The sequence below is a fragment of the Megascapheus bottae genome, chromosome 7, assembly GCF_031878675.1.
Source record: "Megascapheus bottae isolate mThoBot1 chromosome 7, mThoBot2.hap1, whole genome shotgun sequence".
NCBI lineage: Eukaryota > Metazoa > Chordata > Mammalia > Rodentia > Geomyidae > Megascapheus > Megascapheus bottae.
In genome coordinates this window covers 34,091,463-34,108,000 of record NC_143515.1, presented here as the reverse complement: position 1 = coordinate 34,108,000, position 16,538 = coordinate 34,091,463, and the positions used below count along the sequence as shown (strand labels likewise).

The 16,538-nt window shown below is 44.0% G+C and overlaps 1 protein-coding gene across 1 annotated transcript in view; it reads right to left on the bottom strand.

Annotated features, from left to right (window-relative positions):
- The window catches only part of LOC150060593 (uncharacterized), a 36,002-nt gene that overhangs the window by 6,136 nt on the left and 13,328 nt on the right, over positions 1 to 16,538 (bottom strand). Inside the window, exon 3 of the mRNA XM_090337572.1 lies at positions 922 to 1,039. Coding sequence (XP_090193698.1) covers positions 922 to 1,039 — 118 coding nt within the window. The remainder of the gene's footprint in view (positions 1 to 921; positions 1,040 to 16,538) is intronic.

Here is a 16,538-nt window from a genome sequence, read left to right as displayed (position 1 = left end):
ATATGGGAAATAGAAATGATGGGCTGGGTGTCCAAGACTATGGCAGGCAAGAGTAGTTCACAATGTCTGAGTGCAGTGGCATGTGCCTGTCATCCTGAGCAACTAGGGGAAGTGCAAATAGCATCTCAGTCATAGTTGACCCAGCCATAAAAGATTCTATATCAAAAACCAGCATGAGGAGGGGCTAGTGGTGTGAGTCAAGTGGCAGAGCACCTGCCTAGCAAATACTAGAACCTGACTTTAAACCAAGTTTAAAATAATTTTAATAACAATCTAAGAGATAAATACCTTACATATAAATACTTGTATTATATATAGCACATCAACCAGACTGGAGTTCTTAATTGTTCACTTCTTACTTTTTAATTTTTACTTTAAAGATGATTATGGAGGGGTTACAGTTATGTAAGTCAGGTAAGATACCACCTGGCTACCTACTTACCACTTACAGTATTTTGGGACTATTTATATGCTATTGGTCCTTTTATATTAGCTTTAGGGGGACTCCCACTTAAATTGACTAGGCCATATTTAAATTATTTAAGGGGGAATGGTTTTGTCAATTCCTAGTGAGGAAACTGAAATTTACAGGATGTGAGTTGTGCAGACACATCAATGAAGACACTCAAAATCAGACCAGGATCTAAAGATTATGTCATTTCTATATTACATATTTCTATATTACCATATTTGCTTGACCCACACTGCAGACATTTCACAGTGCAGCACCATTTAATGAAGGTTTGGGGGCTAATGAAATTAGAGTGACATCACATTGAATAGCAGATTCATTTTTCTCATTCTTTATCTTGAAATAGCTGTAAAAAGGAGCTTCAGTTCAACATCAGTTTATATATACAAGGCAACTTGAACAATGTCACCCTTTCAGCATTCTCCTCCATCTCTCCCAATGCCACGTACCTCCTCAGTTCTCTAACCCTCACTTCTACCATCAGGAATTCATTAGTTGGATCCCCATCCCTCTTTTTATATTTCACTCCACATTCCAAGTGTCCTCGTTCTCCATCTCCAAAGCTTCCTATGGAAATGAAAAGTTTTGTAATTTTCTGGAGAACAACTGAGTTCTTTATTCTGTATTTTTTTCATACCATGGAAGTGGCAAGACGATGATGGTAAGGAGGAAGGAATTGATTTTTGACTTATTGGAAGTCCAACTGTAGTTATGGTGAAAAGTTAAATTTATAGGAAATATCCAAATAATATTATTGAAAATAATCTATTCATGTCACAGGAGGGGGGTTGATGAAGCTGTCCCTACCAACCCAATTATTCATGGAACCAGGCTGATGGCAACTTTGCCAACTTGTGCCAAGGATGCCCCAGTACAGCCCTCAGTCAGCAGAGGAAAGTAGAGGGAGGGGGATGAACAGGGTCAGAGGTTATGTTAGGCAGGAGTATACATCACTGATTTTTACATTCTATCCTGAGGACATGTGGCTCAGCCTTGGCAGAAAATGACGGTTAGGTGTAACTCTGCTTCTGAGATAATTCTCAATATGAAAAGAGAGAGGGTATTTGGTAAATAAACACTTTCTGCTACAAGTGTCAGTATATTACTAGACCCAAATGGAAAAATCTTCTTAAATGGAATGTAAATCATTCTTCGAGCCCCCTGAAAATCTAAGAATTGGAAAAACCAGGCATCTGCTGAAAGACGAGATATAGGTAGAACTGAAAAGGGAATGTTCAGTTGAACATCTTTCTGAGAAGTAAGTAGTTAGACCCTTTATGTTCTCCTCCACCCTGGCAGAAGATGAGAGTTCCCCTCACTAAAGACATTGGAATCGAGTAGCTCTGACTTCAGTAGTTCTGAGGATGGAGGTACAGGGTGGGGATTCCACACTGTAAAGGGAGAATTAAGTGAAAAGAGAAGGCTCCTCCCAGCACCCAGAGCCTAGACCTCAACAACATAACATGCACCAGCACCAGCGAGTCATTAACTCACCAGGAGTTAATGGCTCCCTTGCTGATTAAACCAACTATGCAGGAGAAAAGACCTACAGGTACTGACTTTCAGTGATACCCCAAAATCATCTGAGCTAGATTTCCCTAGAATGCCACCCATAGTTGAAATCCTTCATCTATTCATAGAGTTTCCCAGCCGATTTCAACTGCTCCACTCTTAAAAAGATGAGCAGACAGCCAAAGATGCCAACATATGATGAAGGGTGTTGACAGAAATAAAATGGAGTTTATTGATCACTGGTATTAACCATAGTAAGTCCAAACATGTTCAGAGGAGTTTTAACTTCCCTGGAGAGTTAAGGGATTAATTCATGAGAGGCATAGAAATTGAGCAACCAAAAAAATGGATAATTATTAATCCCAGAGGAAATAGAAGTTTTACAAGAAATGAAATGTGATCGTAGTTCACTGGATGGCTTAAGTGTAGAGAATGTATTATATGTTTATAAAGTCATGATTGAGTATTAGTCCAATCAAAAAGATATGATTCTATTGAAAGGCTAGAAGGATGGCAAGGACGTATGTGTGCTGGGGAGGGATAATAGAAAACAAAACCTTCCTTACCATAGATGGAATATAATAGAAATGCTTGTCTACCAAAAAAGGTAGTACAAGCATGGTAGCTAAAAATATGGAAACCAATGTCACAGAAAGAGTTGAAAGAGGCTACCTTTAGGAAGTGTGACTCAGGGGAGGTAAAGGGTAGAATTATTAGACTTCTAAAACTACGTACATGTAAAACTGTGTCAAAATAAAACACTTGTTAAAATAAGGTGAAGGTTGTAAAGGCGTTTTTTTTTTAAAAAAAAAAGTAATTTGTTCTGCAGCCACATAAATTGTCATGAATTCTTGAATTTTAAATTGAGGGTATATCTCTATCTCTCTGCAATTATTAATCTTCCTGAATTTCCTCTTTCTTCTTCTTGTTCCCAGTTCTCTTGATTGAGGACAATCTTGACAGGAATGACAGTTGTCAATCATCATTATCTTGTTTAATACTTTCAATAGCACAAGATAGATGGTGCTTCCTGTTCTTAAATAAAAAGAAGGTCAATTTCAGGAAAATTCTGTAACTTCATCAAGGCTGCATCATAGCAAGGGTTTGGTCAGTGTTGGAACTCAGGGACTTGGACCCCCAGAGTCTGTGCAGTGACCTTGTTACTGAGCAGGTGGGAAATTAAAAATTCAAGCTGACCATCTTCTGTCCTCAACCCCTCAGCAGCCTAGAACCAGGAGTGAAAAATCACAGTCATCAAGACATCCATACCCTGCCCACTTTGACTAAGTGACTGCTACCTCACCCACATGGCTACTTCTTGCCATAGTCCCTGAGCTTGGATTTCACAGACTCGGGATTATACCTGGGATTAAAGAAAAGTTCATAGGTGACACGTGTCATCCATTCCAGTTCTTGGGAGCTGCTCTTGTGGTTTTTGTCAAGAATCTACTTCTGCTGAATATAACTTTTAGTCTGTACCACTTGGCCAACACCTCCATCTCCTTACTCCATAGGATAATGCTCAGCTAACTGGGAAAACCAAAGCCAGCAAGGACTAGAAAGAGTCCTAAGGCAATAGCACATCCTAAAGGGCAAAGTATAAGGCTTCAGCTCAAGACTTTGAACAAGGATGAAATAAATGAACAAAACATCTGAAAAATCTTTGCTAGATTCCTGTCAAAGATAATTCTCTCCTCTTGAATGTAGGCTGGCTCACGTGAAGCTATGGCTCAGAAGTCTACCCTGAAACCATCATGAGTGACCACTATAAACACTCCCATTGAAAAGCCAAGCTAAGACCAGCACGGCAGCTTCCATCCAGGCCTCGCCTTATCCTCTGGGATAAGTCGGGCAAGAGCATCCAATATACAAATTAAGCCACTCTAAACCTTCCAGACCGTCCTTTTGCCAGCTGAAGTACACAATAAAGCACAGAAAAGTCTGGCTAAGCCTTGTCAAGTTCCTAGCCCCTGTAGTTCCGAGATAACAATAAAATGGTGAGCATGTTAAAGCATCTGAAGTATGTTTGCTACAATGAAATAAAACTCTGGCAGAGGACACTTGCACCAGGACACATGCCAAACTTCATGGGCTTTTGTGGAAGTGGAGTGAGTCAAGAAGTATGATAGAGAGGGTGAGATGGATTGGAATGTGGGGACCATAACAACAAAGCCCCTGTATAATATGAGCGAATACAAATTAAAAAACAAAAGACTTCATGGGCAGGAAAAGAGATACAGTTTGTGTTGACACTAGTATATGACAGGGAATTTTCATGAAAGGAAACACAGAGTTAAGTATCTGATTTGTGTGGGGAAAAGATAGGAAAAGGACCAGAAGGAGCTAAACTTGGGGGGAAAAGAGCATTATGGGTGGGAAAAGAGGATGAGAGAGGCACTGATAACCAACAGAGCATCTCTGAAAGAGGGTAGTGAAGGGGCAAAGGGCTCGGGAAAGGAAGCCAGGAAGGAGGCAAGGGGGAGCGGTGAGACCTTGTAGAGTTCTGGGGCGCCCAGACTTCTGTGTTATGTTCTTCTGCTTGAGTCAGACAAAAAGAGCTGCTCCCTTCATCTTCAAGGAAATCTCTCAAGAGCCAAGTACCATGCCAGAGAGCCCCTGCTCCCTTCAGAGCTCTTCTACCCTCTGAGGGTTCTAAGTCCAACACCCTGGAAAAGGAAGCTCAGCGAAAACTAGAAACCAGCCAGGAGTACACAACCAGTCTGCAGCTAGAACCAGAGTGCTAGAGCTCTTTAATTCCCGCTCTTGTTCTTTCCAGAAGGTGTGCACCCGAGTAACCACCTTCAGGAAGTGGAGGAGAGGAAGGAAGAGGAGAAAAGGCGGGGAGGGCAGGTGCTTCACAACCCCGCTCAAAACTGGTTTCAGGCAGAACCATGGCCCTGGAACTGTTATTCATAATGGAGGGAGGGAGCTTACTTCATCTATTATAGTGTTCACACATGCACGCACGCACGCACATACATACACACATACACACACACACAAGTGTCAGCTTGAAAAGAGATATGACTCACAAAGCCATTCTCTGCTTTGAGAGAATGTGGGTGCTGAGGAACCTTCTAGATACATATTATCACCAAGACCCAGGCCACAGGATTTCACAAATAACCCTCTTCACATCATTCTTAAACAATGAGGATGACAAAGCGCAAGAAAGAAATACTTGGAAAGATTTCTGGCCTGAAGACACCACTCACCAAGTGTCTACACTCATGTGCAGATGGCACCTGAAATGTGGTAGTTGCAGGTTGCCGGAAGGATGATGCAGGATGCCTCTTGAAGTCCTGAGGAAGCTCCCCACCCTCACTCTAACCACTAACCACAAGCCCGGACACACACACACACTCGCCCCCACATACCAGCTCTCCAGCCCCTATCTCTCCTCGACGTATTGCTCTCCCATGGATCCAAGTGACTCAGTTGTGGTGCTTCTAGATTTTCTTCCCCGTAGCTGAGTAACCAGAGGAGTTACAAGGATCAAAGCACCCGTTTCCCCCGCTCTGGCCACTCTGGAGAGCAGCAGAGATCCTTAAGGGTCAGTTTTCTTGACAAGTTCAAGACTAGCCCCCTGAATAGCACCTGAGCCCTGCCCATCTCTCCCCAGCTCCACCACACCCTGTCTTGGGTTCCATTTTGGCCAGCTGGGACAATGGCTTAAAATCAGAAGCATGGGGAACTGAGTCATGTATTGTTCTTTTTTTGTTGCGCCCATGCTGCCAGTAACCATGCTGGTTGTGGCCCTGACTACTGCCAACAGGGTGAGAGCCAGCCGGGCCTCCGAGCAGAGGGGTTTTGGAGTGGCAGCCCATGGAGCCTGGAGCCCTGGACCGCAGAGACAAATGGGAGGACAGGAGATCAGTACCGCTTGCCATTGGCTTTGGAGGGTATGGATGTAGAAGGCCACACCAGGCAACTCTTCCTGCCTATTCGCCCTGCCTGAGACCAGCAGCCTCCCCACATGTTGCAGTGTGTGGCATGGAGGTGCAATGCTATCTGCTTACAGGAAATGGTGCTTGACTAGGAGGACAAATCACTGTGGTCCTTCCTCCTGAGGCATACCCATGCTACCTTCTCAGGAAGAAAAAAAATACCAGTCTGTAGGTGTGTTTTCAGATCTGCACATCTAGGTAAAAGACTATCTGTTTTTCCCATCAGAACAAGGATCTCAGCAAGGAATCCTGCCCTAGACACCTTTTGTCCACTTCTCACCACCCCCAAAGACTTCCTTCAAGGAAGGAAATCAAAGTTTTGAAACCCCTTCTGCTTTCTACCCAGTATCATCACTGTGGAGTTGAGCACATTCATCTGTAGTCAGGACCACCCTACAGTAAAACAAGTAGGTGGAACGTGGTCAACGCCTTCCCTGCAAGAAGAGTAAAAGCAGAAGAGACAGATAGACACCCTTAGGCACCATTCGGTTCTCCCCTGTACACCCCAGGGCTTTCCAAAAGTTAGCAAACACAACTACCATTCAAACAGCTGATTTTCAATCTGACTCCTCATTCTCAGAGATTCTGAGACAACAGTCCTGGGTTGATAGGCAGGGGAAGGGAAAAGCTTTGCTTGGAAATGCCAGGCTGAAGATGGTGTATAAGCAGTGAGATTTCAGAACTATGATTGCATGTGTGCTGGAGAAACTAGATGGCGGCCGGAGGGTGTGTGCTGAAGTCAAAGGCTGGGGTTACCCACATACAGACCCAGCCTGGGGGGCAAGGAAACATCAAACTAGAAATGGAGCCTAAAGTGGATCAGAAGGAAATGAGACTTTGCTTTTTCCACCCCAGATGACCTCTGTTCCCGATCCCGGGACCACAGGAAGGGTGGAGTGTGGGAACCCTAGCCTCTCTGTGAAGCTGCAGGTATGTCTAATGGCTCCCTTCACTGGGGTCATCAGGGGTCCCCTCCACCCTGTTGTGCCCCAATACTCAGTCCTCACAGGCTCACATGTCCTGGATCTGGGGGGAATAGGTCTGTCTGCTAACCTCCATACACTACAAAGGGCAAGAAACAGCAGACTCCCCTCAGTCACAGTCGACTGGCCTCTCCAGAAAAGCCTGCTGGCAGCTGGAAGAAATCTCCACAGCTGGAGAGGGCCTGGCACGTGGCAGAGCTGTGCTAAATGGAGGTGCAGCAACCACCGGCATCCAGGCCTGGAGGAGAGTCGGGTTTCTGGGGGTGGTGATGGGGTGTGTTAGGGGGGAGAAGAGCTCTGTTTAGATTGAAAGAAAATCATCAAAAACCCAGAGCTTTGGTTCTAGTTCAGACTGGCTCATTGGTGTGTTCTCTTTTAAGGCACTGTCTTTGTTTATAAAGAGTATTTGTATTTGTTTCCATTTGGGATTCAGCAGATGAACGCGTGCATTCCAAGGGCTGCTTCACGGATCAGCTCCACTTGAACACACGCACGTTCCTCCCTCAGTCTGGGGGAAGTCCAGAGAAGTGCTGTCTCCTGTCTGTCTGCTCCTTAGGCAGCCCCAGGATGGAGGGTGTCCCATGCAGACAGGAGCCAGGGCTATCTGCCAAGAGCAGAAAGGACTATTGGGGACCATTCTGAAGACATTCCTGTGCTAGCTCCTGAATCAAGTCATTTAAATCCTCCAGACAATCCCATGTCATTTGTCCAATTATGAGCCCCATTTTACAAATGGAAGTGGAAATTTAGAGATTTAGAACATACCCACAAGTGTTTGAACCCAAGAATCAAATGGTCTGGCTCAAAAACCTTTACCTCAGCCATTAGGTAATAAATTGCCTGCCTGCTTGAGGTGTTTCTGCTCACAGAAAGATGTGACTCCAAGGGACTTATCTTTCCTTAAAAGAAGATGTAAGATGCAGGCAGCTCTAGAGCTGGGTGATCTGTCCTGCCCTTCTCGTGAGGGCCCCCTAGGCAGGTAATAGATTGGAGTAGCAAGAACTCTGGCTATTTTTTTCTTTTCTTTTCTTTTTCTTTTCTCTTCTCTCCTTTCCTTTTCTTTTTTTTTATGGTCAGAGACTGGGACTCAAACTCAGTACATATACTACTTTCATTCATTGCCAGCACTCTACCAACGGAGTCATGTCGCCAGTCCCATGGAGTAGCCAGGACTCTGGGAATCCATTTTCTTACTGTTTCCAAGGCATAGGACCCAGCTCAGCCTCAGGCCGCAGAAGCAGAAGCCAGAACCAGGAAGGATATATCACTTGCCCTTAGTCTCTCTTCTGGACATCTCATCTTCAAGACTCTACCCTTGAATTCCACCAAACTCCTGGAAGCTGAAAAAACGTCACAATTTCCAACCCTTCCTCTGTGCAGTGAGCCTCATATGGAGGGCCTTAGCCTTGTTGGGTGAAAATGCCAAGCATGCCAGAATCCTGGTCCATAAATGCCAAGACTAGAATGAGCAGCCATGAGTAAACAGCAAGGGCTGGTAGGAAGGCCAAGTATGGGAAAGTGGAAGTGAGTTCCTGTAAGTGTGGCCACTCCTCAAGATAACCCACAGCTCTCCACCCACCTGGGAAGGAAGCTCACAGAGGCAACCTTCTGAGCATTGCAGGGTGTCTCCAACAGCTCCAGCCTCTGTTCCCTGAGGCGTCTGCCTCCTAAGAATACCATGCGCTGGCTGCACTTACAGTCCTTGGAGCCCAAGCTTAGCTAGGGAGGAGGTGAGAGGATTTCACCAGCAACTATGCCACTGCAAACCCTCAGTTCTGCCATCCCTTCCTTGCTGTGACCATAGCCTCAACCCCATCCTGCTCCTTATTCAGCAGGTGACCAAGTCAAAGAGACAGTGGGTCTAGACACCACAGTTTCCTGTCTCCTTTATGTCTGCCTGTGCTTCAAGCTACTTCTCTCAACTTGGCCAGCCAATGACTCCCTCTTTCCTCCCCACGTCTGCTCCTGGCTCCTTCCCGCAGACTGAAAACATACTCAGAGTCCTTCTTCCAGAAAATGTTTCCCTCCTCTCCAGGCCCTTCTTCCTACCTTAACCCCTCTATGTCCTTTCAAACAGTACAAATGAAGGGTCCACACTATGCCTGTTTGGTGTCACTTCCCAGGGGTCTCTCACCTTCCAGATCCTTGACCAGCTCCTCCTAGGGCCTGCTCTAAAGCCACCGAGACCTCAAAGCTGTGTATGGTTGTCTGCCCTTACTTCTTCCCCTCCACCAAAGCTACTTCCCCTGTGGGCCTCCCCTCTGGCCCCTGGTCTAGACATACCAAGCCCCTCGCTGTGTGACCTTTCTCCATTTCCTCCTCACCAGGCCTGTGTCACCTCGTCTAACTGCCCTACTCTGGATCTTTGTCTACTTAAAAAGTTTCCAATCCTTGGACACCATCTCTCTCCCACTTAAGAGCTACCAAGGGCCACCAGCCTGCCAAGCCATGCAACAATTACAAATAACACATCTGAACCAAACTCATTATCCTCTCAATTGTCTCCTTCCCTGCCACCCCCACAACCTCACCACACTTTGAAGTCACTCTTTTCTCCCGCCTCTTTTATGCTTCTCCTGGCCAGAAGTCTGAGACAGAAAGACAGAAAGCTTTCTGCCATCCTGGACTATGAAGCAAATTACGCTATCTTGGACTACAGTGCGAGACTTTGTTCCAAAAGACCAAAACAGTCTTGTGCAGTGGCTCCTGTCTGTCACCCCAGATATTCAGAAAACAGATATCTAATAAAACAAGATATTAGTGGTCGAGCACCTGCCCTGAGTTTAACCCTCTGGCACTATTAAAAACAAAACTTGAAAAGACTATCTATTTAAGGTATATATTATATATAATAGACATTGGTAATGTATACACATATCATATAGATAGTTAAAACATGTGTTGAGTCTTTGTGCCTTATAACAACCTCACAGGGTTGGAACAGGATTTGTGTGCTAGCCACTACTACAGAGTAGGTCGGTAGTAGGCAATGCCCTGGGTCTGGTTAACTTGGTCACCTAGTTCTGTCCCAGTTTGATTCACTTGGATTTCCCCTAAGTGTTCAGACAACTGCCATCATAATCTTCACAGGCAAAGCCTAAGCACAGAAAGGGAGACGTATTTGGCATATACAACACTACAGAGACCCCAAGATGGAAATCTAGAAATGTTCTGTCTAAGGCTATTTGAGGGTAAGGAAACTGCGCACAGAGAGTTTAAGAACTGTCCAAAATACTACAACATTTGTGCATTTTTCCTATAAGGCTTGGAAAATCACAAGGGCACCTCAGTGGTTTAGCAAGCTCCTGTCATAGCTACAGGAGTTGCAACAGTAGCGAAATATGGAAAGATATAGAAGAATGTCAGAAGAAATGGTCGCTTGTTGGAACTGAGACACTCACTCATTCAAATGCTCAGCTCAGGCAGAAAACTCTGTGAGGATCCATCTCTAAAATCATCTGTGAAAAGCTGGGTTGGAGGCAGCAGCGCTCAAGAAAAATCAAGCAAGAGCATGGGGCTCTGAATCAAAGCCACAGAAAACACACACACACACACACACACACACACACACACAGAGGCATGTGCACGCACACATACACTATTCAGGTAAAATGTTTGATCACTAAATTCAATTAATATATAAAGAAACACCTGGTAAACTCCCCCCAATGAGGACATTCTGGTAGCATTAAGGACATATGATCTTGAAATGGTACCACAAAGAATGAAAAGACTTAGAAAGGGAGCAAAGGTGGTTAGATGAACAGCAACAAATAATGGAATCATTTAATGCATTCCACAGTGAATTGAAAAGTCAGATTGTAACATTTTCTGAATCAAAATCTTAAATGAGCTAGAAACTAAAATAATAGAAAAGAATTTAAGGACAAATTCTTGAGTGCCTACATTTTTTTCTCTGCTTGATGGAAATGTTAGAAAGGATAAATATTTTCAACAATCAACTGCATAGCTTACAACACCACATGAAATATTAGAGATTCTTATAAGCTGGATGCTTGATACATCTTATGATCCCTGTATCAAAATTACTGATTCTTTTTGGCCACTCTATAATCAGCTGCTGCTTGCTGCATAAAGGAATTGCCTTGAGACACCCAGAAATCTCTCATGTATTACTAATACTGCCCATCTGCTTTCCTTTTCCATCAGCCAAAGGAAGGTGTAGGCCCAGGAGCATGGCCTAGTGGTAGAGTGCTTGCCTAGCATGCATGAAGCCCTGGGTTTGATTTCTCAGTACCACACACAGAAAAAGTCATAAGTGATGCTGTGACTCAAGTGGTAAAGTACTGCCCTTGAGAAAGCTCAAGAACAGTGCCCAGGCCCTGAGCTCAAGCCCCAAGTCCGGCAAAAACAAAAAAGATGCTCTGTTTTCTACTCTAAGAAATCTTTTTTATCAAAGGGTAGAAGAAACAAGAGAGTACTTGAATAAAGAATATTATCTGCAAATGAAAAAAAGAGAAGATATTTTCCTCTTCTATTTTTCTCTTTTTAACAGGAAGTTTTATTTTGTTTTATTTTCTTTTAAATCCCTCCAAAGTGGAATACCTGCAGATTCGATCAGCTAATTCAGATCTCATGTCATAACCTAGCTTCAGGGAGGCTGGAAAGTTGACCATTTCCAGCCCTTATTTAGAAGGAGAAGGGAGGTTGTTATTCTGACTAACTGGATTGACTAGCCTTGCCTTTTTCCTTTCCAGTCTATCCACTATCCTGATGGCAAAGCAATATCTAATCTCAGAGTTCACGTGTTAGTCCCTGCTCAAAAATTTTAACAATCAACCTTGGAAAACAGGCCAAGGACCTTGGCATGACACTCAATACCTTCCACTGTGCTATCACAACCTCTCTTCAGACACTTCCCAACTCCAGCCAGGAAAAACCAGAATGCCCACCCTGTACCCAAAAGACAGATGATAAAATGAATCTCCTCTTGTTCATACCCAATCTCTGTGGACTTTCTTTCTGTTCAGACAGATACCTACCATGATGCTAGATGAGAGGTGTTCAATGAGTGTTTAATGAAGAAAGGAGGAAAGAGAGGAAGGGAAAAGGAACAGAAGGACTAGAATAATGCTTTACTCCTCCCATGGGAAGTGCCTAGAGTGATCTTATGGGATATCCCAGGAAAACTGTCCCAGACCACTGGTAAAAATGATTAGAGACCACACTATAAATATTACAGGATTTAAGTAGTTTGGCTTCTTTCCTGTAGGGCAACGCCCTCACCATATGAACAATTTTTCCTGTAGCCAATGAGACAAGCCAAGTTTTTTTTTTCAAAAGAACTGTAGTGTAGCAGGATGCTGCAATCAGGGTGGAGAGAATATTATTTGCCATTTGTCTATTTTGGGTGTCATCACATTTAATTTGGCCCATCTTTCCAGCCTAACAAGAGCTCTTTGACCTTTGACCTTGATCCTCAATCCTTCAGCCTTCTCAGTCTCAGATCATGCACTGGTTTGATAGGTGTATCATGTAAGTCTTCATTTCCAAAGCTACTAGAGTCATTAGGTGAGCCCAGACATCTACAGAAATGTTCCTCCATCTGACCTCAGTCATTCTTCCAACTCCCTTTGTGTGCACTCATTCGCCCCCCTAGAGCTGAGTAGGAACAGTCTTCTTGCAGGCAATTGCAGGAGATAGGACAGGAGAAAACCACCTCAGCAGTGGTTCAGTAAAGCACGTTTGGAAATGAACTGAGGAACAGACTAATATCAAGCTCCCAGGATAACTCAACGTGGTTGTGAAGCTGTGTCCCTCACCCTTTGCAGTAGCAGGCCTGCCTCTGCCCCCTTCCTCTACCTGTTTCTCCTTTCTCCTACCTGATTTCTATGAGTTATCTTACTTTCAAAATTCCTACACAGAAGAAAAGTTGGGGCCAGCTAGTCACCACTCAATGTGAAATACTCCTGCTAACAAAATCCTATCACTAGAGCGGCTCATGAACAGTTCACCTCTCGTCAATGGACAGCTCTGGACGGTCTTGCTTCCTGGCCAGTCAGTGTGATCAAAGGAGCAGAGCTGCAGCTCACAATGCCACACAGTTCTGGAAGTAATAGGGTCACAAGGACCAGTATTTCAGTACTCCTTAGACACACAGGGCTGGTAGGCTGTGGGGGAGCTAAGATACGGTAATAAACATGACTTTGGAGCATCTGTTTACTGGAGACATGCACAGCCAGCTATTCTCATGATCAGGACGTGTGAATGGACTAGAAGAAAGAAGACTGCATTTTGGATATTGCCCAAGCAGAGCCAGCCAGGAGAGACTTGGCAACAGAGAGCAAAAAGGGTGCAGCGAGGGGTGTCTGCAGGCATCCTGGCCGGCCAGGCAACCAGGTGCAACCCAGCAGCAGCCTGGGCTCCCTGGAAAAGGGTCACAGAAAAGACCACTACAGCTTGTCCAATCACAGACCTACCTTCTTACATCCCCCGCAGCTCTTACTGGGATTTATTCCTGAATCAACTCACTAGATTTCTGGACAACAACTGGCGATGGCTGTAGGGGAGGAAGGAGGGTCAGAGAACTCTGAAGTCATCCCAGCCAGGAGTGTCGATTAGGTCCTCCCAGGATGACTCCAAACAATTGGGACAAAGCAGATACTGTTGCCCCCTATCTGGCCTCCATTCCTACCTCCTAATTTGTAAATCCTTAGGAATGACAGACATGAAGGAATGTCACAGGTCTGTCAAGCAGAGCTAGTTTGGTTCTTGTTTTTCTTTTTGGCTTTTTTTGTTTGTGTGCAGGTACTAGTACTTGAACTCAGTGACTTGTGCACTAGCTAGGCTTTTTTCACTCAAGGCTGGTGCCCTAACAATTTTCACTGTAGCATTATTTACCATAGCTAAGATATGGAATCAACTGAGATGCCCCTCAGCAGATGAACAGATCAAGAAAATGTGGTATATATACACAATGGAATGCTATGCTTTCATCAGAAAGAATGACCATCACCCCACTCCTAAGAAAATGGAAAGAATTGGAAAAAGATCATATTAAATGAAGTAAGCCTGACCTAAAGAAACATAAGCTCCCTGGGTTGTGTGCGTGTGTGCGTGTGTGTGTGTGTGTGTGTGTGTGTGTGTGTGTGTGTGTGTGTACTGTATGCAGTTATTTCTTTTTGCTTTCATTTTTCCCTTGGTTTATTCCTGTTGTCCCTGTTTTGGATTTTGGTATCTTTTGTCTCATATATATATATATATATATAAGTTTATCTGATCTGAGGAAAGGAAGGGGAATCACAGAAATGGTAGGACAAAGGAAAACGGGTGAACTGGTGCAACAGCAATACTTACAAGACACTATGTTGGAAATGAACTTTACAACTTGGAGGGGAGGCAGGTTGGAGGAGGGAAAGTGGGAGAAAACAAGGGAAGGGAACGCTTTGCAAAAAATAAAGTACTCATTACTTACATAACTGTAACTCCTCTATACATCACCTTTACAATATAAAAAATAAAAATTAAATTGAAATTTTACAAAGGGGCTGATGCTCTACCACTTGAGACATGCTTCCTTCTGGTTAATTGGAGAAAAGAGTCCCCATAATTCTCAGAGCTCAGCCTCCTGAGTAGCTAGGGTTACAGGTGTGAGCAACTGGTGCCCTGGCCATGTTTCTTTACCTTTATTTTTATTCACCCATCAAAGATCCTGCTTGGTACATTGTATCGTGATCAACTTCTTGTCCAGTTTGTAATTTCCGATGCCTCCTCCACTTGCAGGCATTCCTGACCCTCTCCCAAGTTCCATGAAGGCTTGGCACTCTACAATTGCACAGCTCTCTCCAGGGCTGCTAATCCAGACCTACAGCCCACCAGCAGAATATCAGAAGATTGGCGGAGTGTCCTGGGACCACGGTTCCTTACCATCTGAATCATAAGGAGGGCAGTCTTGGAAACTGAACTGCACTGGTTCTGAATGGTTCACCTATGGGAAGGTTACAGTCAGCCCAAGGGCAACAGATACAGCCCTCCACTGCAATAAAGGAAGGCTCTAGGGGGTAGTTAGCATATGAGCCAATTCCTCATTCATTTTGCAAGGTCAAGTACAAACTTCTTAGCTTCATATAGGAAATGACTCTACAGTAAATAGCAGTCTTCAGTATATCACTAATGTGTATTTTGAAACATGCACATAAGCCAGTAGTGAGAAAATACTGGGAAAATATTTCATTTGAAATTTAGGCCAGAGGGAGGCCCTGAATGTTGGAGAAGTCTGGTGAGTCAACTAGAATCATTCATCTCATCCCTCCACATATGCTGGAAGTTAAGTGGCCCCCAAGATGGAAGTAGGTAATATGAAGGCTTTAGAAAGACTATGAATTTAAGAGTAGGCATCTCCTTCTCCCTGGTCCTTCAGCTTCTCCTTCTACAAATGTGAAAGCTCCAGTAACTAAAACAAAAATAACTTCACCAGGGCCGGGAGTTTAGCCTAGTGGTAGAGTGCTTGCCTAGCATGCATGAAGACCCGGGTTTGATTCCTCAGTACCACATACATAGAAAAAAAAAAAGCCAGAGTGGTGCTGAGGCTCAAGTAGTAGAGCTCTAGCCTTGAGAAAGTCCAAGGACAGTGCACAGACCTGGGCTCAAGCCCAGGACTGGCAAAAAATAAAAATAAATAAAAATAACTTCACCAAAAAAAAGGGTTAAGTAAATTATAAGATGATTTGATTCAGATTATTTACTATGTCAATAAATATTCACTATGAGATAATATACTTGTATCCTGTTATTAATATTCAAATTTTAAGTAGCACATACTTTTGTAAAAAGAAAATATCAACATTACTAAAACGAAGTCAAAATTTTTAAAATAAAAGCATCCAAATTTTGAGTTTATATTAATCCTCCTTTATATTTTCATTCAGAAGTCCTTTATGAATTGTCTAGATAAGTAGCTATTAGCTTTTCCTATAATTTAAAAAATATCATAAATATTTCCAAACTCTCAGAATCTCTGCTCAGTCTATTTTTCCCTTGCTCCTTTCTCCTCCCTTCCTCCCCCTCTCCTCACACATTCTCTCTCTCCATTTCTTTCTCATTCTTTTTCTCTCCTCATGTTTGTATATATTAATTATAGAAAGAAGTGACATTGTCCTAAGTATAGGCAATGGACTTTGATCAAACTCATCTCCTCTATTACTTGCTTTTAATTCCTCTCACTCAAGTTACCACGTCTCTCTCTCTCTCTCTCTCTCTCTCTCTCTCTCTCTCTCTCTCTCTCTCTCTCTCTCTCCTCCCTCCCTCCCTCCCTCCCTCCCTCCCTCCCTCCCTCCCTCCCTCCCTCCCTCCCTCCCTCCCTCCCTCCCTCCCTCCCTCTCTCTCTCTCTCTCTCTCTCTCTCTCTCTCTCTCTCTCTCTCTCTCTCTCTCTCTCTCTCTCTCTCTCTCTCTCTCTCTTTCTGCCAGTCCTGGGCTTGAGCTCAGGACTGAGCTCTGTCCTTGGACTTTCACAAGGCTAGAGCTCTACCACTTGAGCCTCAGCACCACTTCCAGCTTGTTTCTATATATGTGGTACTAAGGAATTGAACCCAGGTCTCTGTGCATGCTAGACAAGCACTCTACCACTAGGCCAAACTCCCGGCCCACCATCTCTTTTTATTCCC